This window comes from Onychomys torridus, chromosome 14 (assembly GCF_903995425.1).
Source record: "Onychomys torridus chromosome 14, mOncTor1.1, whole genome shotgun sequence".
In the NCBI taxonomy this organism is placed as follows: Eukaryota; Metazoa; Chordata; class Mammalia; order Rodentia; family Cricetidae; genus Onychomys; species Onychomys torridus.
This window is the reverse complement of record NC_050456.1, coordinates 53,119,348-53,145,399: the sequence shown is the minus strand read 5'-3', so window position 1 is coordinate 53,145,399 and position 26,052 is coordinate 53,119,348. Positions and strand designations below refer to the sequence as shown.

Genomic DNA, 26,052 nt, shown 5'->3' with positions numbered 1-26,052 from the left:
GGTTTGAGCTCCACAGCAGTACAGTGAGCCACAGCGTTGGTGAGAAGTGCCCCCTCCCTCAGGGTGTAGAGCCTGTACATTGATACCTGTGGTGTTGCCCACCTCTGCAAAGGAGGAACCTATAGGGCAGGCTGGGTGTGAGAAAGGGCCTGAGGATGCTCCACAGCATGGCATGGGGTGAGGGTGGGGGGGGGGGGGAGGGGGAACCCCAGTCTGAGACTTGCCCTGTTTAGTCTGGAATCTGGCCATCAGTGGGTAGGGCAGATGATGCAGAGGTTACACATGGACCAGCAGAGCAACATATTCACACAGCAGGACCCAAAGTCCAGGCCTGCGAGAAGGAACAGATGGGGAGGGAGCAGACCTGCTGAGTCCTGGGGGGCTCAGGACACCAGAGCTGGTGTGCATGCGGGTCCAGGTCACAGCTGTGTCAGGCTGTGGGATTGCAGCAACAGGCTTCAGGCGTGGGCTGGTGGAGTCCACGAGGGGAGTGAGCAGCAAAGGAAGACTAGGGACCAGAGAGTGAGGGGTAGGTTTGGACAACCAAGAGTCTCCAAGGGATGGAGTGGCAGGACCTTGATGTTGGGGTGGCGAGAAGGCTCCGTTAGGATGAGCAAGAGGAAGATAAAGTCAGGAGTGTGTCCATGATGTCTCAGCATGGTCCAAAGCTATGGCCAGAACTGGCCTGTGTCTAGAGTTGATGGGGTAATCAAGGGCCTGTGGTGTAGGGAAGAGAGACAGAAGCCAGGCCGGGCCGGGCCTCAGATTCCCTGTACCACAGGCCCTGAGAGGAGCAGAATCTCAGGATTCCAGAGTCGGCTCCTCTCGACCTAAGCCGTGTCCTCCTAAGCCATGTCCTCCAGCTGTGGTGGGCTGAGCTTCTCTGCTGGCCTGTCTTCAGCCATGGCTTCCTCCTCTTCTGGCTTCTCAGCGTTCCTGGCCAGGCCGTCAGGCCCTGATACAGTCCCCAGGACCTTGGTGCTGTGCTCCTGAGCTTTGGCTCGGAGGGCTGCGATGCTGTTCTCCCTCAGTTCCTCCTGGGAGATGGCTGCCTGGGCATCCGGGGCCCGTTCCTCCTGCTCCATCTTGTCAAGCTTGGGCAGCGTCTGCCGGTCCACCTCGGGCTTCCTTCCGGACTCAGCTGCTGCCTCCAGCGACTTTTTGTGCATCCCTAAAAAGAATTGTTGGTATTCGGGTTTAGAAAAGCGTCTGGGAAAGCCATCTTGAACTGAAAACGGCAAAGATAGAGAGAGGCCAGAATTAAGGAGGAGCAGAAAGCCGTTCTTCGCCATACCACAGTCAAGTCCCACCACTGGACCAAGGTCTGGGGTGGGAGGGGCCCGGCGGGGGTAGGTAGAACTTCAGACCACCAGCTGGGAACCAGGCCTTCAGCAGAGTTCTCTCCACCAAACCCTCAGGCTTGAGGGCACCCCCAACCTGTCCTGTCCCTTCAAGGCATCTCTCCTACTCCTTTGTCATAGGGTTCCAGGTTTTAGGACCCCAAGACAAGCTGATGCCTAGATGGTAGTTGAGAGATGGCAGATGGGGAGGTTTTGGGGCAAAGTTCTTGGGCAGAACTAGAGAGGTGGCCCACGGGACACAGGAGTCCCCTTAACCCACGAAGGGAGATATTTCATTCACTGTAAGCCCATTTTCAGTCAGGGAGAAAGAAGTACAGACTGTAGGGCAAAGGCCACATCCTCCTCATGGGACAAAAGCAGCCAGTGACTCCAGAATGGGAGTCTTGACACCCAGGACGTAGGTGCAAAGGATGGCCCCAGAAAGCTGGGATCGGCTGCTTGGAAGACCTCTCTCCCATTGGGCCACTGTGGTCAGTGGTCAGTTTCCTCCCCCAGGGAGCCCGCTCTCCTCACCACAGGGGCAGGGCCCCAAGGAGGGTGCGGGCTCTTACCCAGTAGCCATGGGGCACAGGAGTCCATGATGCCATCCTTGGCAGACTTGAGGATGGACTCCGGCAGGGGGATGGAGTGCCGCACCATGGCCCCGTAGAGCCCATACTCAGCCATGACACTGCTCCGGCCCCAACACTTCTCTCTCTTCCTCCACTTGGCTCTGCGGTTCTGGAACCACACCTGGCAGTGCAGAGAAATGGTCAGAGCGTTGTTCTGAGGAACTCCAGGTCCAAGGCCCTGACCCCTGTCTGCCTCAAGGGGTTCTTAACCCAGCTCCCCTATCCCACAGAGTCCCTGAGGTATCTCAGACTCAGGATGACATTAAGACTTGAGATGACCATGGGCAAAACGGGTCCATTTGTTGTCTTAAATCAAAGCCATTCTGGGGAGATCGGCTTGGAACACTTCCAGACAAGGCCCTACAGGTGGGCAGCATCCAGTAATGGTCCTCAGTTTGCAGCTAGGATATTCACACAAATGTGAAGGACCTTGGGGATGCTCACACCTTCAGTGTACAGATGTGTCTTGCCTCCTGACATTGCAACAGGATTTGGTATCATCTATGAAGTTCTGGCCTGAGTACCACACAATCAAATTTAAATAAAAATATAAAAGCCAGCCAGGCAGTGGTAGTGCATGCCTTTAATCCCAGCACTCGAAAGGCACAAGCAGGTGGATCTCTGTGAGTTCAAGGCCAGCCTGATCTACAGAATGAGTTCCAGGACAGCCAAGGCTACACAGAGAAACTCTGTCTCAATGAGCCCCTCTCCTGAAAAGCCTAATGTGGTGATATCTTAAGTGTGCTGAAATGTGATTTTATTTGTATGTTAATAAATAAAGGGTGCCTGGAGATCAGAGGTCATTAGCAAGCCAGGAATAGAAGTCAGGTGGTGGTAGCCCACGCCCTTAACCTGATCACATGGCAGGCAGAGTCTCTGTGTGGTCAAGGACACAGCCAAGCATGGTGACCCTTGAGTTTTTGTTGTTGTTGTTTGTTTTTTGTTTTTTCGAGACAGGTTTCTCTGTGTAGTTTTGGTGCCTGTTCTAGATCTCACTCTATAGATCAGGCTGGCCTCAAACTCACAGAGATGTTGGTTAAAGCAACGCTGCTGTTCGTGGCTGGCCGACGGAGGGGAGTGCTGGAGGAAAGTCACAAGCCATGGTTACCTTTCTAGAGCTTTGTTGGGAGAGAGAGGGAGAGAGAAAGGACGAGAGGGAGAAGGAGGACCAGAGAAACAGAGAGACCGCACGGAGGGAAGAGAGCAGAAAGAGAAAAGGGAGACACACAGAAGGCTCGCCCACTTTTTTTAGGCTGGGCCGCCGTCCCAGGCTGATGACGTAATTAGGACAGAGTCCTTACTTGAGATCCACCTGGCTCTGCCTCCCAAGTACTGGGATTAAAGGTGTGTGCCACCACCACCCAACCCTTGAGTCTTTAATCCCAGTACCAACCATAGAGACCGGGGGATCTGTATAGACCAGCAGTGAAGAGGAAGTCATGTGGCTGGGCTTAGAGCCAATGAGAAGGCAGAACAGAAAGGCAATAAAACACAGGAAGAAGGTCTCTCTCAGGGGAAGGACAGGAGCGGTGCTAAGCTAAAGGGAGTCGTGGTTCTTGCTCTGATCTCTTAGGCTTTAACTCTGTATTTCGCTCTGTGTTTCTTATTTAATAAGACTGTTTAGAAATTTGTCTACAGCCTAAACCTTGTCATATTTTAATCAAGTTTACAATTTTATGTTGGGTAACATTCATAGCTGTCCAACCCACAGGCCATGCCTGTAACAGACCCTCTGGTTTGCAAAAAGACAAATTCCAGGAACACTGGCTATTCTTCCAGAGGACCCAAGTTTGAGTCCCAGCACCCACATGAGTTCACAGCCTTCTGTAAGTCCAGTTCTAGGGGTCTGACACCGTATTCTGGCCTTTGCAGGTACCAGGCACACAAGAAGTACATGGAGATACATACAGGCAAAACACCCATACACATTAAATGAATTAAGATTTTTTTTTTTTTTTTTTTTTTTTTTGAGATGGGGTTTCTCTGTATAACAGTTCTGGCAGATTTTTATTTTTAAGAGCAAATTCCCTGACCCTGTTATCTACCACCATCTGGGGAGAGTACAAGAGTGTGATTCGGTAGAGCCCAGAAGAGTGGGTACCTTTGGAAGCCTCACTGCCCACATGTCTGGCAGCAGGTAGCAGACTTCTTGAATACTGATCTGCCATATTTTCCTGACCTCTCCCGGCCGAGCCACTGTAGCCTCCCACATACTTTGCTGCCCATAACTTTGATTTCAGGCCTAACTTTGAATGGAATTTTGGAAAGGTGGGTGACATTCCCGGGTCAGGTAAGGAACTTGACCTTCTCTAGAGCATTAGGGCAGGGAGGAGTAGGGTCCCAGCAGAGGGCTTGCTTGGTAGGTGTCATCCTAGAGATAGAATATTTGGCCCCAGAGTTCATTGGTATGAGCTGAATATGAATAACACTGGGGTCCCTTGGGGGGGTATCTGCAGCTGCATCATTATCATCATCATCATCATCATCATCATCATCATTATCATCATCATCATCATCATCTGCAGGGCTGGGGATGGAACCCAGGGCTTGCCCATGCTAGGCAAACACTCTATCGCTGAACTGCATCCCCAATCCCACTGCAGCTTCCAGGAGGAAATGCACACATTCAGGGGACCAGGAAGTCTCCATCTCCCCCAAGCAGCCCTCCTGAGACCAGCTGCTGACCGAACCCAGAGTTTCTCTATCCTTGCCCTCGGATGCTCTCTGGGAAACTGGTGGTCCTGGAAGGCCCCAGGCACCTCTGGTCCCAGTTTGACGGCAGGGTAAGAAACTGGGAACAGAAAACCAGCTTCCCGCGGGCGCTTTCTATCCACTCGCCTCTGGCGCCCCCCTCCCCTCCCTGCGGACCCCTCCCCCGCCCTGGGCGGCCAAGGTATCAGCTTTTGATGAAAAATTGCTCCTGCTCTATTCAGGAGGCGGCAAAAGAAGAGTCACCCCCAGGGGCAGCCCTGGGCTGATTGAAAAATAAGTTAATTTCAGTTTGAATCGATGGGCCTCAGGCACTGAAATATCACGGGAAATTAAAGCGGCTTCTCTCCCGGGAGCCACGGCATTGACCCGCACTAATTAATGCTGGGGAGGCAGTGATCGCCTTACCGTGAGCTGCTCCCCCTCCCCGGGGGACCCCAAACACTTCTCATTTAACTAATTAGACGGGGAAAATTGGGTGTTAATTTGTTTAGGATTTTTCCCCCCTCTTCCCCTCGACAGCTCCCTCCCCGGCCCCCGCCCGGTGCGGGGGCGCGGAAATGAATGCGGGGCTCGCCGGCAGATGGCTGCCCCGGTCACTCTGCAATCTTCTCCGACTTGATTGCTTGATTAGGTCGTTAGCACATTAAAAAAAAAAATTGCTTGCCGTCTGGCGCTGGCGTGATGAGTGGGACGCGCGGCAGCGCCTGGGTAATTTATCTTTTTATACGGCAAAGAATTTGATTTCAATCTGCAGATATATGGGGCGCCTTTGACACCTGTTTAACTTCGCGCCGCTGACAGCTTAACCCCTTGCTGCCTGGGCAGCTGGGAGCCAAGGCTCGGACGCGGGGCTCCGCGAGGCCGCGCTCACTGGCGTTTCCCGCCGTCGCCGCCAGGTGGCGCAGAGCGCGCGGGTCGTCCCCTAGCCGCAGAGTCCGGTATAGGGCCAGCCACAGCCAGCAGGGGGCGCTCCTGGCGCTACCCGTCCCGTTAGGTGAGCCACAGGGATGCTCTCCCCCCCCCCCCCCCTTCACACCACCTTAAGTTAACCCATATAGCCATGTTTGGGGACCTCTTCCTTTGCAAACAATCAGGAGCCTCTAACAATAGGAAAGGGCCGGATGCAGTGGTACACGCCTTTAATCCCAGCACTGGTGAGAAAGAGGCAGGTGGATCTCGGTGAGTTTGAGGCCATTCTGGTCTACAGAGTGAGTTCGAGGCCAGCCATGGCTACACAGTGAGCCTCTCTCAAAAATAAATAGAGATAAAATCAAAATGAGAACATCACTGCCTCAGAAGCTGTGATTCTACCCGCCCTCGCAGTGACCAAAAGCTTTAGAGCGCCATTGCTGGACTCTTCCTGAATGGCAGCACCTGCCAGAGAACCACATTTTTGCCACACACTACCTATTGGAATCTGTAGCTCCTGTTTGGATCTGGGGAGCAAAGATACAAGACCTCCTCCTGGCACCCCAACACTTTGGGGAGCTCAGGGGAAAAGAGTTCATATAAAATGATGGCCACTAGGGACTGGAGGTTAAGAGCACTGACTGCTCTTCCAGAGGCCCTGAGTTCAATTCCCAGCAACCACATGGTGGCTCCACAATCGTCTACAGTGAGAGCTGGCGCCCTCCTCTGGTGTGCAGCTGTACACGCAGGTGTAACGCTGTCTACATAATAAAATCTTTTTTAAAAAGGTGATGGCCACTAGATGGCTGGTCTCTGTGCATCAGTTAGGAGCCATGAAGATGGCCTATTTGTCTTGCCTTGGCCTCACTCTGTGTTTAGGTCCTCCCCCAAGGCTGCCTGCCTGTTTTCCAGGGTGTCTGCCCACTGTCTGCCCTATCTAGGTATGAGGTTTGTCTGGGGCTCCTCTTGTTCCATTTCCCATCTATACACACTTGGTCCCTGTCTACAAACTACCCATTTGTTCCAGACTTCCTTCTCCCGACACAGGCAAAATCTAAAAGGACTAACTTGTATATAAGTATAAGTGACTTCCAGTTTCCTGGACCCCTCAGACCAGACAGTGTATAATAGATGGTGACAGATCCCACCCACCAAAAAAATATGAATGGAAACATGCTATATGCCCCCAGGCCAGGAGGCAGCCAGTCCAGCAGGAGCTTTGAAAGTCATTGAGGTCATAATTCCTTAAACAGAATCCCTGCAGCCAGAGAATCTCTGGGATTTGAGAAACTTTATGTAGCCTGGACTGGAAAGGTGGCTTGTAGTAGTTCAAGAGCATGTACACCTTCAGAGGACCTGAGTTCAGTTCTCAGCACCCATATTAGATGGCTCACAACCTCCAATACCTGTACCCTCTACCTCTAGCTACAGAGGTAACCAATGCTCTTTTGCAGCCTACCCAGGTACTGGCACACACAGAAATAAAAACAAATCTTTGAAAAAAGTCTATGTAGCCGGTCATGAGGGCACAGACCTGTAATCCCAGCACTTGGGAGGTAGAGGCAGACAGATGAGGAGTTCAAGGCCAGGCTGGACTACATACGAAGTGTAAGACCAGCCTGGGTCAAATAAGACCTTGTCTCAAAATTGAGAAGGAAGGAAGGATACATATAGCACACGTTAATGCCACTCTGCCTCCTGAGCACCACATAATCTTATCCACCAGCCTCAGTTTCTGCAGCCAAACACACCCACACTAAGAGACATGGAAACTGCACAAGGTCTGGTCTGCTTTGGCCACTAAGTGAGGTTTGATGCTAAAATCATTAAAGACCTTTCTATTTTCAGCACAGTTTGGATTAAGGGATTCTGGAGAAGACAATGTGGAACATGCAGATAACAAAACACTCCTGGCTGCCCTCCATGGCAGGTATATTCCCTAGCGGGTCCAGGAAGTGCTGGAGGTGGGGCAGGGCTGTCAGGCAGGAAGAACATTTTGGAACTAAAGAAGGGGTACAGGCTTGCGGGTCCGTTCTGGGCTCCTAAACAGAACTCCCTTTCCTGCTTCTCCTCTGGCAAATGAATCACTAGTGCGGAGACCAGCTTTTGCCCATGACACTCTCTCCCAGGGGAGCATGCTGCCAGCTGGTAGCTCGAACCTGGAGCCTCAATTATGAGTTCCTGGAATGCCTGGCTCTCTGTGAAGACCAGATGTAGCTCCAATTTATGGAGGAAACCTGGACAGCCAAAATGATTTTGTTTTAGGGCATTTGGCATCAAAATGAAAACCGCCTTGGAAGGGAGAGGATAAGGGATTAGTGAGCCATATTCATAGTCTCTTGTCTTGATGGAAGCAACCAGCATGTATGCAGAGCTTACAAGCCACTACACTTGGGGCCGGAGACATGGCTCAGAGGTTAAAAGCACTGCCTGCTCTTCCAGGGGACCTGAGTTCTATTCCCAGCACCCATGTGGTGGCTCACAACCGTCTATAACTTCAGAAGATCCAGAACCCTCTTCTGGCCTCTGTGGGCACCAGGAGCACATGTGGTACACAGACGTGCATGGAGGCAAAACACCCACCCACATAAATTAAATTAAACTTAAAATCTTGGGGAAAAAAAATCACTGCATTTAATCTCAGCCGAAAACAATAGGAACCAAGAGGTACTGTGTGGTGTGATCTCAGGTTTGTCAAACAAAAATTGCAATCAGCCTTCTGTGTTCATGTCAGTGGGCTCAACAGTCATGGACAAACATGTCCAGGGGTGTGTGTGTGTGTGTGTGTGTGTGTGTGTGTGTGTGTGTGTTCTGTGAAATGTGTGCATGTGCAAACACTCATGTATGGACACATGGGAGGTCAAGAGGTTGGCGTTAGCCACCTTCCTTGATTGCTCTCTACCTTGTTTTTGGAAACTGGGTCTGTCACTGAACCTGGAGCCCAATGATTGGTAGACTGGCTGGCCAATGAACTCTATACAATCCTGTCTCCACCTCTCAAAGCTGGGACCACAGGGGCATGCCCCACACCAGGCTTTTTACCTGGGTCCTGGGGATCAGAACTTATTCCCACAGCAGACACTTTATCCACTGAGCCATCTCCCTAGCCTCCTGGTACTTTCTGTGTGTGTGCTGTTTTTTCCAAAACATCATAGCATAATAACAACTATTTACATAGAATTTACATCAGGTAGCTATTATAATGAACAGATGCTTGAAAGCATACATGAGGATGTACATACATGACATAAAAATTCTAGCTTTCTTTTCTGCCATGGTAATAATAGAAGCCAGCTCACACGTACTAGACATCACCATCTCTGTCACTTTATATTGAGGACTTAAGCATTCCTGAGGAGAAAGGCTGGAACTAAACCCCCTTGGATAGTGAAGGATCCTTGTGCCTACGTTTCAGGCTCATTTGAAGATTAAATAAAATAAGTGAAAGTACCTAGAATCAGATGGTGTCATACAGATGGTGCTGGATAATTGCTGGCCATTATTACTGCAAAGGAGACACAGAAAATCAATGGGAGTCGGCCTAAAGGGCAGGTTAATCGATGGCGTCACCTGTCCCTCTGACCTCCTACACTTGTCCGTTAGCAAAGCTGGACTTACAGAAGACAGAAAGTGCAATGGAAGGCAGAGAGAGAGGGGAGAGCTAACTAACTTCCGGCCGATAATCTCCCTGTTCCACATCGGGATGGAACCTGGGCCTTACACATGCTTCATCCTCAAGCCGACTTCCAACCCTAAGGCTTTCCTTTCGTGTGTGTGTGTGTGTGTGTGTGTGTGTGTGTGTGTGTGTGTGTGTGTATACGCCTGCTTGTCTGCATATGCACCATATTCATGTAGGTGCCCATAGAGACCAGAAGGCAGAGCCATCTGATGTGGGTGTTGGAACTGAACCCAGGCCTTCCTGCAGAAGCGAATGCTCTTAGCTGCTGAGCCGTCTCCAGGCTGGGCTTCCGTGTTTTAATACAGACAGCCTCTAGTTTTCCTGTGGTGTCTGAAGATCCAAGCAGATCATGCTGAAACTATAGTCCAGGCTCAAATGGCAGCGGTCCTGCAAAGCCTGCCCTGCCCAGAGCTGCTTCAGATGTGTCTACCTCTCAATATGTCTACATTGGAGATCGCTGCTCTGTCTGCGGCTGCGCCGAGACCAATGCACATCCACTCGCCTCCGAGAGCTTCCTGCTTCTCAAATGCCCACTGGCAAGCTTGTCGGGGAACATTAAATAAAACAGCATGTGGGGAATGCCTGGCACGTAGCAAGAACTCGAAGGAATCAGCCTGACACTTGAAGGAGTCCGTGGACCACAGTGCTGTGTGAGGAAGCCTCTTTTCGGCACCAGCTTTGGGGTCACAGAAAGGGGCCCTCCTCCTGCTTCCCACCCTGCAGAGTTCATAGCAGTCCCTTTCTATTTGACTCTTGGTTCTGAGAACCCCCCAAGAATTCCTGGAGTTTCCTGATTCTACTTTCTAAAAAATAAAAAATAAAAATAAATAAATAAATAAATAAATAAGAAAGGAAGGAAGGAAGGAAGGAAGGAAGGAAGGAAGAAGGAAAGAAAGATATTCCCTCTATCGTGGAAATCTGGTCCCAGGGAGGAGCAGAGGCCGGTCTTACAGAGAGCCTGACAAAGGTCTCAAAGTGACGCAAATGGCCAAGTTTGGAGCCCTCAGCAAAGGCTAGCGGGGAGGCTTTGGAGCTTTGGGAAGGGGCCTGGGTTTCCAGGTACGCATCCCCCCAGAGGAGGTGCCCAGCATCGCCCCAGAGGAGGTGCCCAGCATCGCCCCAGAGGAGGTGCCCAGCATCGCCCCAGAGGAGGTGCCCAGCAGTCCCAGGAAGCCCAGCCAGCCAGCGTGCAGATGGCCTCTGTCAGCAGCTGGTGTAGTTGTCTCTCCGGCCGGCAGAGGGCACCAGTGCCTCCCAGGTGAACAGCCCAAGGATGGCCTCCTCACCGAAGGGATGCTCTGCTGCTTGGGGCACACAGCTAACAGGCCAACCAGGCAGCTCTACCAAGCTGTTCTCCCACTTCGTAGGTAACCAGGACCAGTAGCTATAGCTGTGCCCCATGACTCCTCTCGCTCCGCTCCTAACTCCTCACATAGGTCCCACCTGCAGCCCCACCCCAGCATCCCCTCAGGACAACATGCTCAGGGCTCCTCCCAGGATCACCCCTCTAAAGGTGACATTTTGCAGGATGGACGCTGTTCCAATATTTGTCACCTTGTTACCCAGACTTTGCCTTTTGCTTGTTTTGTTCTAGATGACACTCTGGTAACTCAGGTTGGCCTTGAACTCCCCAGGACTGTTACACAGAGAAATCTTGTCTTCAAAACAAAAATAAAGCAGGATTGTTTGAAGCCAGCCTGGGCTATATAGCAAGAACTTGTCTTAAAAAACAAGCAAACAAACAAACTTGCAGGGTGTGGTAGCTCATGTCTGTAATGGCAGCATTTGGTACATAGAGACAGAAGGATCAGGAGTACCTAGCTTGTAGCCATGACCACCATGCCCAGTTGTCTGCCTTCCAGGCTTGGTACGTGCCTTTATGTCTGGCTTTATGGCCATGTGGCGGCACCCATCACTTCACCCAGCCTCTTCTCTGATTCGAAGCTGATGAATCTGGGATTGTTGCTCACATGATCTAACATTCCACAGTCACTTAGCATTGTGTGTGCGTGTGCGTGTGCGTGTGTGTGTGTGTGTGCCCAAGGCCCTAGGTTCGGTCGTCAGCTCCGAGAGAGAGAGAGACAGAGACAGAGAGAGAGAGAGACAGAGAGACAGAGAGAGACAGAGAGAGAGACAGAGAGACAGAGAGACAGAGAGAGACAGAGAGACAGAGACAGAGAGACAGAGACAGACAGAGAGACAGAGAGACAGACAGAGAGAGACAGAGACAGAGAGACAGACAGAGAGACAGAGAGACAGAGACAGAGAGACAGAGACAGAGAGAGAGACAGAGAGAGACAGAGAGAGACAGAGAGACAGAGAGACAGAGACAGAGACAGAGAGACAGAGACAGAGAAACAGAGACAGAGAGACAGAGAGACAGAGACAGAGAGAGTTTCTCTGTGTAGCCCTGACTGTTCTGGAACTCACTCTGTAGACCAGGTTGGCCTCGAACTCAGAGATTTGCTGGGATTAAAGGTATGTGCCACAATGCCCGGCTTTTTTTTTTCTTCTTTGAAACAGAGTCTTAGTATATAGCTGTGGCTGATCTGAAACTTCCTATCTCTTCTGAGCCCTGGAATTAAGGTGTGTGGCTTTTTGAGATGTAGATGGGCTCTAATTCATGGTAGTCATTCTACCTTACAGCAATTTTCCTACCTCAGCCTGCTCAGTGCACATAAACTTCTGACACCATATTTCAGTAGACTTGTTCCATGCCATCCAGCGTAAGGCTCAAAGATCAAGCTTGTCATGGGCTTTGATGCCCACTAGGGGGCAGCTCGGCCCACATTTCTAGAACTCCGAAAGCAGCATCTTTCTATCATGACATATTCTTTCCTTCCCCACCCCCACCTCTGTCACCCCACACTACACTACCCTCCGTGTCCTTTAACCCACTTACAATCCTATCCTAAGCCCAAGACTTGGTGTTTTTACACCAACTGCAGACAGAAGCAACCACCTGGAGAAATTTGAAACAGACACCAAGGCTGTACTCCAAACCAGTTCAATCTGGATTGATGGGCATAGGGATGCCATAAGGGTATTCTAAAAAGTTGTCTGTGAATGCACAAGGCCCTGGGTTCAATTCCCAGCACTGTAAAAAATAAATAAATAAACAAGAAAATGGAGACATTTGCTGTTAAGAGCATTTGCTGTTCTTATGGAAGACCTGGGTTCAGTTCCCAGCATCCACATGGTGGCTCATAACCATCTGTAACCCTAGTTTCAGGGACCCAATGTCCTCTATGACCTCCAGGGGGCACCAGGCACACATGGTGCACAGACCTACATGCAGGCAAAATACTTGTATACATAGATGAAGTACTAATAACCATACCAAGCCAGAATCCTACAAACCCTTTCCTATCAGGACAACTACCTTGAACTTCTGGAATAGAACTCTGAGGATGGGATGAACAGTCTCACTGTGTTTCCAAGGCTGGCCTTGACAATGGAATCCAGGCTGTGAAGAAATTCCAGCTCCTCCTGGATTAGCCTCCCAAATGCTGGGGTCACAGATGGGCTACTGTGCTTAGCTTCACCCGTGCCTGTTCTAAAGTGGTCTCCAGTCAAGGGAATGTTAGACGTGTTAGGTGGGTACGGTGATATATCCCTAACATCCCAGCACTGAGGAGGGGAGGCAAGAGGATTTCACGTTCCAGGCCAGCTTGAGCTACATAGCAAGACCAGGTCTAAAAATAAAATAATAATAAAATAAAATAATAATAATAATAATAATAATAATAATAATGCCAGCCAGGTAATCCATACTCACCCTTCCCACACAGTAAGTTGCTAAGAGCAGTGTGAGACTGTATCCATCCACTTTGTATATTTGCTTTTCTCTAACGAGGTATCTTTTGTTAAGAACAATAACAGAGTAATCAATTAAGAGAATAAAGCCAGAACTGGTACAGCACTTGCCTATAATCCTAGCACTTGGGAGGTTGAGGCAGGAGGATTGCTGAGGCTGATTGGTTGCCAGTCTAGTTCCAAATTCAGGGAAAGACCCTGTCTGGAGGAAATAAGACATGGACTGGGTGGTAGGAGGGGCCACCTGACCTTCCCCTCTGGTCTCTGGGAACAGCCTAAGTGCATGCACCACACCCCCACATGCATCTATACCACAAGCACCCTCAAACACAAACAAAAATTGAAAATAAAAATTAGATTTTAAAGAAGAAAAATTATATATATATATATATATATATACATATATATATGTGTGTATGTGTGTGTATATATGTGTGTGTGTGTGTGTGTGTGTGTGTGTGTGTGTGTGTGTGTATCTGTTTTTGAGACATGGTTTCTCCGTGTAGCTTTGCGCCTTTCCTGGAACTCACTTTGTGGACCAGGCTGGCCTCGAACTCACAGAGATCCACCTGGCTCTGCCTCCCAAGTGCTGGGATTACAGGCGTGCGCCACCACCGCCCGGTGAAAAATTATATATTTTAAAAGAGGGCCAAAGGGGGCTGGAGAGTTGCCTCAGTGGCTGAGAGCAGTTGCTACTCTTGCAGAGGACCCAGGTTCAGTTCCCAGCACCCACATGGTGGCTCATAACTGTCTGTAACTCCAGTTCCACAGGCTCCAACACCCTCTTTTGGCCTCTGCAGATACTGTGCACACAGTTAAACACATAATAAAAATTAAAGACAAATCTGAAAAAAAACCCACAGGGCCAGGGATATGTGAAGCTCAAAGGCCATACACTTGCCAAACACGGGCATGGCCCTATGTTCCATCCCTAGCACCAAAACCAAAACCAAAGAACCCAAAACCATGTGTATAGTCCCCTCTTACAGTTCTAATAACCTTAGAGAAAATAAAATTAGTCTGGAAATCCATTTCCTATTCCCCAGGACTGACATCTTGAAGAGGCTCCCAGAACATATATTCTAAATTTGATACATAAAGAGAATTGTGTGGCCAAATCCATTATGGTGACTTAAGATCTTTTCTATCATTTTTTTTTTTTTTTTTTTTTTTGCCAGAGCTGAGGACCAAACCCAGGGCGAGCACTCTACCACTGAGCTAAATCCCCAGCCTTTCTTATTCTAATTTTGTTTTGTTTTGTTTTGTTTTTGTTTTCGAGACAGGGTTTCTCTGTGTAGTTGTGTGCCTTTCCTGGAACTCACTCTGTAGCCCAGGCTGGCCTCGAACTCGACTTAGGATCTTTTCTATTCCCCAGGGTGCCCCACGTCACTACATCCCCAGCCCAGAGCTGCCCACTGAGGCCTGGCTCATTCACTGCCATTCACCCTAATTACAGTTTGCATAGATAGTGTCATTTCATCTCATGGGATAGCTGTGAAACTGGGCTCTGAATTCTAGCCTCTTATCAACTTTGCCTGTCAGCCCCTCAGTTTCTTCATCCAGAGAATGGGTATGAAATTAACACCAGACTCATCTGGTGAGGAAGGATGAAATGCTGCAAGACGTGCCAGGCACTGACTGCCGAGGGCAGTGGTGAGTATTCATTCAGTAAAGGCCCCAGATCACAACACCTTCAGCAAGGTAGGAATTTGGGGAAATGTTATGTTTACGAACGAGTCATATGAGGCTCAGCCTGTGACTTTGCTGACAGCAAAAAAAGATGGAAATTGGTGTGCCTAGTGCCATATGTGTGCTGCGGGTTGTCACTGACTGGGGGGGAAGCCTCAGCTATACTGTGAGTTGACTTGGCTTGGATGAGCAGGGGCTCGGCTTCCCAACTGTCTACTTTGCCTGCACTCCCATCCCATCAATGGCAGCTTAGAGCCTGGTGACATCAGGCGTTGCTGACAGTGTTGCTCCTGTTCCGAGAGCTCAGGGGTAGGGTGCTGGGTGAGTATGCAGGACGTGGGTTCTACCCCATGCCACCACCATCACAAAAACCAAAACCAAACCAATCATTGTTCCATTTGACCTGTAAACTCCTGATTCTAAGGACTCCTCTTTCTCTCTCTCTCTCTCTCTCTCTCTCTCTCTCTCTCTCTCACTCACACACACACACACACACACACACACACACACACAGCCTACTGCTGACCCAGTGTTGGAGCAGGTGGTACTCAAGTATCTTCAGATATATTAGTTCCACCTATCAGCATGCCCAGACCCCACTTCTGAACTCAAACCACCTTCGTTCTTCCAGATTTGGGTTCAGCTTCTTCAAACCCAAGAAGCCCAAGGCAGAGGGTGCATTTTAAGACCCACATTCAGTTGTTAGCTATCGAGTACAGGAAGCTGCCGACCTTCACTTCCCAGTTCTTTTTAAGGAGGCATTGGTCTTTGCCCTGCTACTTGTCACCAAGAGTTAATGAGAGCAGAGCTGACTCTGAGTGAGCAGGGACACATGTCCCTCACTGCTCTGAACTCTGTTCACATGCAGCCTGTTGGATCTGCACAAGGCATGGGGTATGTCCACTCTAATCCCATGAGTCCAGGGAGACTCTGGGAGGAGATGCCTGGCTGGGAACCCAGGAGTCTGGCTCTGGAATCAAGTGTCACCAGCCCCTGCCTCACCTTGCTTTGCCTGTACACACCCTTGGCACATGAAAACTTCTCTGAAATACTTGGATTTGTTACCAACACCCATCAAGACCTTTCCTAAACCACTGGTTAAATTGCTGGGGGCAAGACCACTTAATCACTCATAAACTCCTGTAGGGGGCAGCACTTAGCTATGTGGTACCCAGAAGACTGGCAAGACTCTGGTCTCATCTCTCCTCTATCCACCCACACATAGTCAGCCGTCACAGAACAATGTATGCTCTCTACTCCCCACCCCTACCTGTGCTGGTTATGGTGACTTTGAACCACCCCCCATAGACAGCCTCCAGGTGACTTAATGAGCCTGGGCCTCTTGAGAGCATTTACAGGACAGTTACAGGGGAGGTTCCGGCTTCCCACAGCCCTGCCCACCACACCACAGCCCAGTGGAGATTAGACAGCACACTAGAGAGACAGCGGCTCCTTCTCACTAATGAGCCGTGCAAACGTGGGTCTGTCAACAATGGCCTCCAAGCCACTTGGAATGGTCAACTTGATGCTAATGAAGGCCGGAAGGAGAGAACTAGCCAAACCAGGCCTTGGTTTACAGAGTACACCGCCACCCCATGCACATGTGTGCACACACAAACAGTTCAGAGGCAACACCCAGATCACCCCCACTAGAACTCAACTGGGTGAGAATAAACATTTCCAGGTCTCCACAGATAAGCATAAGCTGCTTATGGATAATTGAGCTTATTGTTCGTGTCAATGTCTAAAGCCTGGAGCTGAAATTCTGAATTGATTTCTAGTGAAAGGAAATCTCTTTTGGAAAAGCAGCTCCTGGCCTCATTTTTTTCTTTCTTTCCTTTTTGGTTTTTTAAGACAGGCTTTCTCTGTGTAGCCATGACTGTCCTGAAACTAACTCTGTAGCCCAGGCTGGCCTCCAACTCACAGAGATCTGCCTGCCTCTGCTCCCCGAGTGCTGGGATTAAAGGCGTGCACTACCACTGCCCAGCCTGGCCTCACTTTCATTCTCTTGTTCTCTAGTCGGAACAACCCATAACCCCTGCTTTCTTCTCTAACACACCTGGGATGCGTTCCTCCACCAAGCACCGGCTGACAGAAAGAACCTCCAGTGGAAACAGAGAGGCAGATGCTGGGCAGGCAACAGCGTCAGGAAGTCAGGACCTGATCTCCACACCCCTCAACATCCATGCCCCCATCCCCACACCTCCACCCCCTAACCCCCTCTCCACCAGTTCTGTAGCAGCAGGAATCCACCCTCTGGGCCTTCATGGAGCAGCTTCCATTTAAGGCTGAGATGTACCTGGAATCAGTTCTGGAGATACTCCACCCATCCCACTCAATTCTCTGGCCTCAAGATGTTCCTATATCCTGGGGTTTCTGGGCTGGGCACACCAATCTAGAAAAGTGGCTGGTTGTGCCTCACAACCACCCAGGAGAGGAGGAGGGCTTGGTGAGCCCCACTAGAGGGTATGTGTATCCAGTCACGTTCTGGGGCCAGTCTAGGAAGAAGCACTGAACAGGAGCTGCAGGCAGGAACAGCTGCCGGGTCATGAGGAGAGCACAGAGCTGCAGCTGGATGCAGTGGTGAGGAATAGGAATTGAAGGGTAGGAGACAGGAGGAGAAGCCCGCTAGGGTTAGAGGCAAAAGCCAGCTTCCTCTCTCAGCCACCTGGTCCCACCTCTGGTCTTAAAAGAGCCATGTGCTATAATAGGCTTGCTCAGGATGCCCCTACCCCCATCAACTCTCTCTCTCAATATAAGGCCTCCTCCTGGTCTCTACAATGTACTCTCAGGAAACCTACCATCTGCATTTTGTTCGTTTGCGTTTGGTTTTTACTGGGAATAGAACCCAAGACCTCACTCAAACTAGGCAAAGCACGTCACCCCTGAACTTTATCCCCAGCACAGGAAGCCTATATTTTAGAAGAGCAGGCAAGACTTATCTACCAAGCGTCTTGTCCACCTATAGTTCACTTACATGGTAGATATTCAGCAAATGCCTGTCCGCTTAGTAGACTTGACTAAATGGTTTTTACTGAGGCCAGGGTCATTGGCAAGTGGTCCTTCCCCCAGGGAAGGGCATAGACGTGAGCAGATGGGCACCTGCCTTGGGGATATAGACGTCTCCAGGCGGCTGGAGGGGCTAGTCACTGTTACCTGTATCCTGTCTTCTGGCAGCTCCGTTTTCATGGCCAGCATCTCCCGGGCATAGACATCTGGGTAGTGGGCTTCATTGAATGCCTTCTCCAGCTCCTCTAGCTGGTAGGAAGTAAAGATTGTCCTGAGGGGAGCAAGATCAGAACTCAGAACCCAGGTACTGAAAGAGCCTGCCTGCCTTGGAGAAGGCAGGATAGCTCTCTCCTGTGCCTTGGTCACAATCAACTCCTCTCTCTCTCTCTCTCTCTCTCTCTCTCTCTCTCTCTCTCTCTCTCACACACACACACACACACACACACACACACACACACACACACATACACACACTGACCCTCTAGCCTCTCCTCTATCCAAGGCAGAGGTCCCACATCATCCCAGTCATGGACATGCATTACTTTAGCATCTGTGACATCTCATTCAGAATCATTCTGGAAACACTCTGGGGGAAAAGTGTGTAAAGAAGAAAATTCTAAGGTGGTGGCGGCGCACGCCTGTAATCCCAGCACTCGGGAGGCAGAGGCAGGTGGATCTCTGTGAGCTCGAGGCCAGCCTTGTCTACACAGCTAGTCCAGGACAGGCTCCAAAGCTACAGAGAAACCCTGTCTCAAAACAAACAAACAAACAAACAAAACCCAAAAACAAAAAACAAACAAACAAAATACAAAAAAAAGAAGAAGAAAATTCTAGAATATTGACTGTTGAAAGTCATTCTTTCCCCCCACAAGCCAAAGAGGAGTTCTCATCAGATGAATAAAGCCTTGGTCCACTGGACCTGCATCCTGAGCTCCTCCCCACCAGACAAATGTAAAGATTCTCTTTAAAGGCTAAAAGCAGCTTCACTTTGATAGTTTGTCCAGTGAGAATGGTGTCTCACACACCTCGGACCTCTCCCTCTTCCCTCCCCCCCCCCACCCACTCCTCTCTCCACCTGTGCCAGCACTGCTACAACCCAGACCCCCCCCCCCCCAACAGGGTCAATAGCTCACAGGTAAGTGCGAGGATGTACCATCCCCTCTCCTACCCCCAGAATGGTTCCCACTGACCCACTTTAAAAGATGATGAACCTTTAATCCCAGCACTTGGGAGACAGGGGCAGGCGGATCTCTGTGAGTTCAAGGCCAGCCTGGGCTACAGAGCAAGATCCAGGACAGCCTGTGTAGAGAGACCTTGTCTCAAAAAACAAACAACAACAACAACCAAAAGCTGACAAAGGCTACATTCTCTCACCCCAGGAAAACGGGCAGATAACAAGCCTCCGATATTAAGGCGTTCATAAGGCTTCTTTTAGAGTAACCTAGGAACCACCCACGGGCAGCTGCAAACTCTCTCCACAGATTTTAGATTCGTTGCATTTACCTGGCCTTCATCTTACACCCTCATAGACCACAGGTCCAGTTTCTACAAACAGAACTTGTGCAAAGGGGCATGCCCCTTCCTCATCCTCCGAGATTTGGACCCTGGGACCAGCACAGGGTTTATTTGTAGAGTGTCTCCCTACTGTGCCCTCCCCTCCCCTCCCCAGTGCATAGAAAAAATGCACATATAAGCCCCATTTCTTGAGCTAATATGGACTTCAGTATATCCAGGGATATTGTACAGGGTGTGAGAGAGGGAGGTTTGTTCTTTATAAAAAATGACTAGTTTGTTCCTAAATTATTTTGTCTAACTGGGTGGTGGTGGTGCATGCCTGTAATCCCAGCACTCAGGAGGCAGAGGCAGGTGGATCTATGTGAGTTCGAGGCCAGCCTGGTCTACAGAGCTAGTCCAGCACAGGCTCCAAAGCTACAGAGAAACCCTGTCTCGGGGGCGGGGGGGGGGGGGAGTATTTTGTCTAGTCTCTTGATGGCAATATGTGGAATTCTTATGTGCATAGAACGTTAATTCATAGGCTGGGTGTGGTAGCGATGCTTCTAATCCTAGTACGGGGGCAGAAGCAGGCAGATTTCTGTTAGTTAGAGGCCAGTCCAGTGTACATCAGGCCAGCCAGAACTATACAGTGAGATCCCGTCTCAAAACAAAACAAGCAAAGAAAGAAAAAAGTTAATTCTTCAGGATTTTGAAGATCTGCAGCTCTCTGTTTCTCTCTATTGACTTGTTGGAGATCGCTTGAGCAGATCACCAAAATATGCAAGTCCCTTTTAAAAGCAGGGAAACTGAGGAACACAGGAAGGGAGGTGACTGTGGATCATTTAGAGTTGTTAAGGGCCTTTCTGTACTTGGAAGAGTCCCATTCAAGAAACAAGATTCGTGTGTAGTAGGGACTGCTCTGTGCTCCGGCCATTGGAGGACTGGGCGGGAAGACCAGAGAGTTCAAGGCCAGCTTGATCAAATAGTTCAGGCCAGTCAGGACTATATTGCAAGAAGACAAAAAAAAAAAAAAAAAACAAAAAACTAAAAACTAAGAAAGTAAGAAAGAAGGAAAGACAGACGGACACAAACCTTAAATCCCTCAAGCTTCTCTCATTCCTACCTCAGAGCTGGTCTTCCTATTGATAACCACATACTCTTCCGGAGGGTCCCTTCCCCCACCCAGTGGCGGCAAACTCTGCTCCTGGCTGAGGTAGAGCACAGGATCTCTTGCAAGAGGATCTGCAGTTTTCCCAAGAACAAAATCCGGAGGTGGGTCACACCACTGCGCTGCATCCCTGGTCTACCCCAGGCAAGTTCTGCAGAAACTGGTTTGTTTCCTGAAGCCGGCTCTCATCACAGCGCTCCAGGGGCTCTTCCTCAAAATCCTCAAAGACTGAAGCTCAGGGAATATGCTTTGTTTTTCTATGCCCCCCACCCCCAGCCCCCACCCGAAATCGATAACCATTCTTCTTTCGGATTATCTGCTACCTTCATGCGCCAGAAAAAGACAGGAACCCAGGGCAGCTAGTTCTCTAATGTTGGTGGACTGTTCTACCTGGCTCCCATCCCACCGAAACCCCAAATGTTCTTCTATCAGAAAGGACAGGAAAGAGGGACTTTAAGTACGGACTTAGAGCTGGGGCCGCCTTGCTTGTTTCTGTGTGGACAGCAAAGTGAGATGTCCTTATGCCTTCCCAGCACTTTCCAGTACAACCAGAGTTTGGGGAATGCTCTTTCCAGGGCTCTCCACCCCTAGGATAAGAGCAGAGGTCCCTTCCCCCCACCTATGTTGACCTTATCCCTGTACGGAAGATTCCTTTGGGGTCTGCTGGATCCCACAGGTAATGTTTTAATTAATATTTGTTGGATGATTTTTTTTAAAGACCAGTGACTGGACTAATAATTTTTTTTTCCCCGTTTAAAATAAACTGGGCTGGTAAGATGTCTAAACATTAAAGTAAAGGCACTAGCAGCACAACCTTTGAGTCATGAGCAGATTCCCCGGAACCCACAATAAGGTGGAGAGAATCAACTCCACAGAGTTGTCCACAGACCGACCACCAGGTACGTTTCCATGGCATAAATGAGTCAGTCCCTCACCCTCGCCTCCCCCCATCCCCATTACATGCACAAATAATAGTAACAAATAAAAATTTAAAAAAAAAAGAATAAAACGAATTGAACCAAAGCCCCAGCTGCCCCCGAGACTGAAAGGAGGTCCCCTTGAGACCCAAGCTGAAGTTCACGTTCCCTTAAGCCAAAACCTGTTCCGAGGTCAGGAAAGAGTCGGAGATGACCTTTGGGGGTGGGGGAGGCTAGGGATATTCAAGACGCAGAGAAGCACGGAGCGGGGCGGCAGGGGAGAGGATGCAGAGACTGAGACCAAATTCCGGGGAGAAAAGAGGATGCGATGGGACCACAGGCCACAGAACTGTCCCGGGGGCCTCCCCACTTGGCTTAGGACAGAGAGAAAAGTGAAGAGACCGGCCTGCTGGGGAGTGCAGGGACAGAGACCTGGGAACCGCACTCCCCAAAACTCAGTTTTTGGTCTCTCTGGCCTGCCCTAGCTTTAAAAAAAAAATCGCCTGAGGATTTCCACTAGGAACAAATTAGTGTTGATGCTGAAATGAATGAGAGTCGGACACCCCTCCCCTCCGGGGGTGGGGGGTTGGGGGGTGGAGGAGAGAGCATACTTCTCAGGACAGACCCATTGAATTTTAACTTTGGACTCACAACGTCTATTTAAAGACATTTTGTTTCACACTAAAAATATGTGTATGTGTCTGCTTCTTAGTACGTGCACGTGGTGCCCCAGGAGGGCAGAAGAATGCACGGATCCCCTGGAGCTGACCCACTCTCCTTAGAACGTACACCAACGCAGTCCACCCCACTCGGGTCTCCGCAGGTGGAACCAGATCGTTCGCTTTCTCCCCCATCTTCCAGACTAGGAGACTGAGGCTCACGGGAGGGCAGCGACCCGCTCAATAGCACAACCGTGCAGAGGCCGAAAGCAAAGGTCCATCCGTGCAGCTTGTCACTGGAGTTGGAAGGGGGGACGATCGCAACAGAAAACCGGAGAGTTGACGAGACAGGGCCAGTGTAAGAGGAACCGGGCGCCCAGGGCCGAGCTCGCACGGACCCGGCTCCAGCGGGAGGTGGGAGTCTGTCTGCTCTCCGCCGGGTCTGTGGCTCTCAGACCGCGTCAGTGCGGGGGTCTGGGGCCTCTCCAGCTCAGATCTGACCCCCGCTGGTCTTTCCTTTCTCCAGCGCAAGGAGAAAACAGAAAAGGTGCGGCTGCCCGGGCTGACACTCAGTCACCCTCAGCGGGCGCCAGGGCCCCGGGACAGGCTCCGGCAAGCCACGCAGGTGTCTATGGTGCAGCCCGGGCCCTCACATCTGTGATCCGCAGAGAACAAAATCTGGGTGACCCGGCAGGGGAAAAGGAAGCTGGGCATGGGAGCAGCAAAGAACTGTGCGGCCCTTACCTGTGTCGCCGCTTCTTGCGTTTCTTGGTCTGGTTTAAAGCCGATTTCGACATTTTTCGGTCACTGGAGGAAACATCTTCGGAATCTGAAAAGCGGGCGGAGAGGCAGGAGGCAGAATGGGGAGTGCGCTCCGCAGAGCTGCAAAAAAAGGTGAGGACCCCACCTTCTGCAGCCCGGGCGAGCTGCGCGGGCCTGTGGTCTCCAGCAAGCCCTCCGGGGTCTGGGCGACCGTCCCCATCCCTTAGCCCAGGCTGACCCTCCTCGGGTCTGCTTCTGAAACCAGAGATTTTGAACAAATTTCGTTGCAATAAAGACCAAGGCCCAGGCGCGTTGGCAGGCAGGGACGTGGGAGAATGAGGTAGGCACTGAGGATTCAGGGACCTGGGTTGGCACTCTTAGCTCTGTCCTGTCAAGGCCAAGTCCCAGGTCGAAAAGTTGACCCAAGGAATGGAGGCTTGTTGGAGGGGAGCTGGGGCTCTGGAAAGGTCTGGAGACTGCGGGTTCGCTGCCTCCTTCGTGGCACCCACAAAATGTTTTTCTGTTCGAGTTCAGAGAGTCCGCGACCAGCCACTTTTCGTTCTCCTTCTACACTTAATACGTAATAAACAATGGCACGAAAAATCTAGGGAATTACTGAGAGCCGGTGAGCTGAAACACACCGCCAGGAAAGTGGCCCTGCAGGGAGAAGGGGGAGCTCATCCAGGGTCCCCGATCCAGAGAAAAATCAGGATCCAATACAGGATGCGCTTAGGTTGGATCTGATGATGCCCTTTGGCCGCCGATGTGGCTTCATTTTCCCAGTTCATAAGGGGGAAAGAAATCGAACCTCAGCTAAGCAATACAGAGGTTTGGAACGGAGAAGAGGGAAGCAAATGGGGGTGGGGGGGACAACTTTGGACACAGGGGCAAGAGCCAGGGCTGACTCCTCTTCCCTGTCCCGCTCGGAGCAGCATCAGGCTTCAGGAGCGCAGGTGCTGCCCAAGGCCGGGGCACCGTGGAGCAGCAGAGCTGGGGCCCTCCAGCTAGCTCCTTAGGAGGATGCGACAAGGACTCAGCCACCCGGAGCCCAGCACCCAGTAGGACCCCCAAGCCAGAGATGGGATCGAGCAGGGCCAGACACTAGTTCACAAGACTGAGCAGGGGTTGGACAAGCTGACTCAATCTAAAAACCCTCTTGAGTCCGGGTCACTGGCCGGGGCCCTCTGACTCTAGGCCTGGGCTGAGATCCACTGGCCTGAGAACTTTTCCTCCCAGGGGTGGTAGGGGGGGAGGTCGCGGCCGGCTGGCGAGAGCCGATGGCGCAGGGGGAGCTGCGGCTTTCCCAAGCAGTGTGGCAGGCGGCGAGCAGCCTTGCCCTCACCTACCGGAGCTGGCCGTCTGGCTGGTGTCCAGCGGCCCCGACGCTCTGCCTAGTGGCTGCAAGTGGACGCTCTGCGGATCAGACAGTACTTCGAGAAAGGTGGGCTGCGCGTAGAAGCCGGGAAGCCCCCCGGGCCCCAGCAGCCCCATGCTGCCCACTCCCGCCGGGCTGAGCACCGAGCGCGCAGCCAGCAAGTGCCCGGGGGCCAGGCCGTCGAGGGCAGCCCGCGGGTGGGAGCTGGGAGGCTCCTTGTTCAAGCCTAGGATCTCCTGGATGCCGAACCCTGTGCACCTGGCCGGGGCGCCCCCCGAGGTACTCTTGGCCACTGTCTCGGATTTGGGCTTGCTCAGCGCTTCCCCCGTTTTCCCCGTCATCTCCCGGTTCTTTGGAGGGGCTGAGGCCGCGGGTCTTTTGCTCCCCCAACCCCCCCGCCGGGCTCCCCGCTTCGCGAAGTTAGTCCCAGGTGCCCCCTCCGGTGTCTAATGCTCTGGAGCCCCAAGGAGATTCCCTTTTTATCCAACCAGGCGGCTGCCCAAGTGGGGTCAGAGCTGAACAGCCAATCACCGGGGCCAGGAGCGATTAGGAATTCCAAAAAGCTGGCAGCTCTCGCCACCACCGGCACCAAGGGGCCAGGGCGCTGCAGGCCCAAGTGTGGTGGGCTATGCAGGGTGCCCTTGGGCTGGGATCCCGGAGGGGTGGAGTGGAGTGGGGCGGAGGTGAAACAGCCAGGTTTGAGGTTCTTCCAGGAGGCACAGTGGATGGGGGCATTGAGTTGTATAACCTGCCTGGGACCAGTCCCGAGGTTCGCTGGGACAGATCCCTAGTATGGGGTTGGGGGATGTTAAGATGGGCTGCAGATAGAAGCTAGAGGCTAGGAGACCTCCCTCCCTTAGCCCAGGAGGCTCAGACTCACTACGGGACAAGGAAGGCTGGAGGGCCCTGAACTGTGTGGTGGGAATGGGGGGGGGGCGGTACAGGAATTGGCTTCAGCGTGGAGAAGGAGATGTGTGCGTAGGACTTGTCTCCCCAGTACAGAAGAGCTTCTCAGTAAATACTGAGCCACCTTAGAGGCAGCAGGAACAGGATTAGGCCCTAGGGGGAAAGAGGAACAGCTAGGATTTTCTTTGACAAAAATATGGGGGCTTCTTTCCTCCCCTTTCTCCCTAGCTCGCCCTCCTCGTCCAACCTTTCTGTCCATTTCTTCCTGGTTTTTAAAGACAGAACCTCTCTCTATAGTCTAGGTTGTTCTCCTGCCCTATCCTCCTGAGGGACAGGATTTTACCTGGGGCCCACTTGACCAGCCAACTGTGTATTTCTGAAGCTCTTCATAGACTAAGCACGAAGTGGGCCCAACTTCACTCAAAGATTGTATTTATTTGGTCTTCCAGTCATTCAGTTAGCAGTTTTGAGTCAAAAGCTTGGAGTTCGGCGGCAGCAAACCAAATAGGCCAGGCAAGGGGGCCTTCGGGCCTTGGGAGCTCACCGGCCGAAGCTGGGCTTGCCCATGTAGAAGGAGGAGGAGGAGGAAACTAAAAATGAGCAGCTTTCCCCTTTGGTGGGGCCCCTTTGACATCTTCCTCCTCCTCCAGTAGCTACAGAAGGACGGTCAGGGGTACCAGCTGAAATGTAATGAGAGGGTAGGACACTGCTCCAGGAAAGCTGAGGTTTACCTGGAGCAGATAGGCTGCATTCCTGAGTTGGAGGCGGGCTTTTGGTTTCTCACATACTCTGGCTTCAGGTCTCAGATCAGAGTGTGGTCCAAGTGTCCCTAGCCAAGGTGAACATGTGTCCATACATGCTACAGACCCCCCCGTTAGTGCCTCAGTCACCTTCCAGAACTGGAGATTATCTTATTATTTTGGTACTTCCCTACCCCTGTGCAGAACATAAGATGATTTTTAGTAAATGCTTCTTTGATTTGAAG

At 51.2% G+C, this 26,052-nt stretch overlaps 1 protein-coding gene across 2 annotated transcripts; it reads right to left on the bottom strand.

Moving 5' to 3' along the window:
• Positions 1-845: 845 nt before the first annotated feature.
• On the bottom strand, positions 846-24,502 carry Vsx2 (visual system homeobox 2). 2 transcript variants are annotated; one of them, XM_036205536.1, is made up of 5 exons: positions 24,133-24,502; positions 22,769-22,853; positions 17,934-18,057; positions 1,913-2,093; positions 846-1,228 (listed from the first exon to the last, which is right to left on the bottom strand). In XM_036205536.1, exons 1-5 carry the CDS (start codon positions 24,500-24,502, stop codon positions 846-848), a joined length of 1,143 nt encoding a protein of 380 aa, XP_036061429.1. The 2 variants fall into 2 exon arrangements, with proteins under 2 accessions (XP_036061429.1, XP_036061430.1); XM_036205537.1 differs by having other exon boundaries at positions 846-1,171.
• Positions 24,503-26,052: the final 1,550 nt, after the last annotated feature.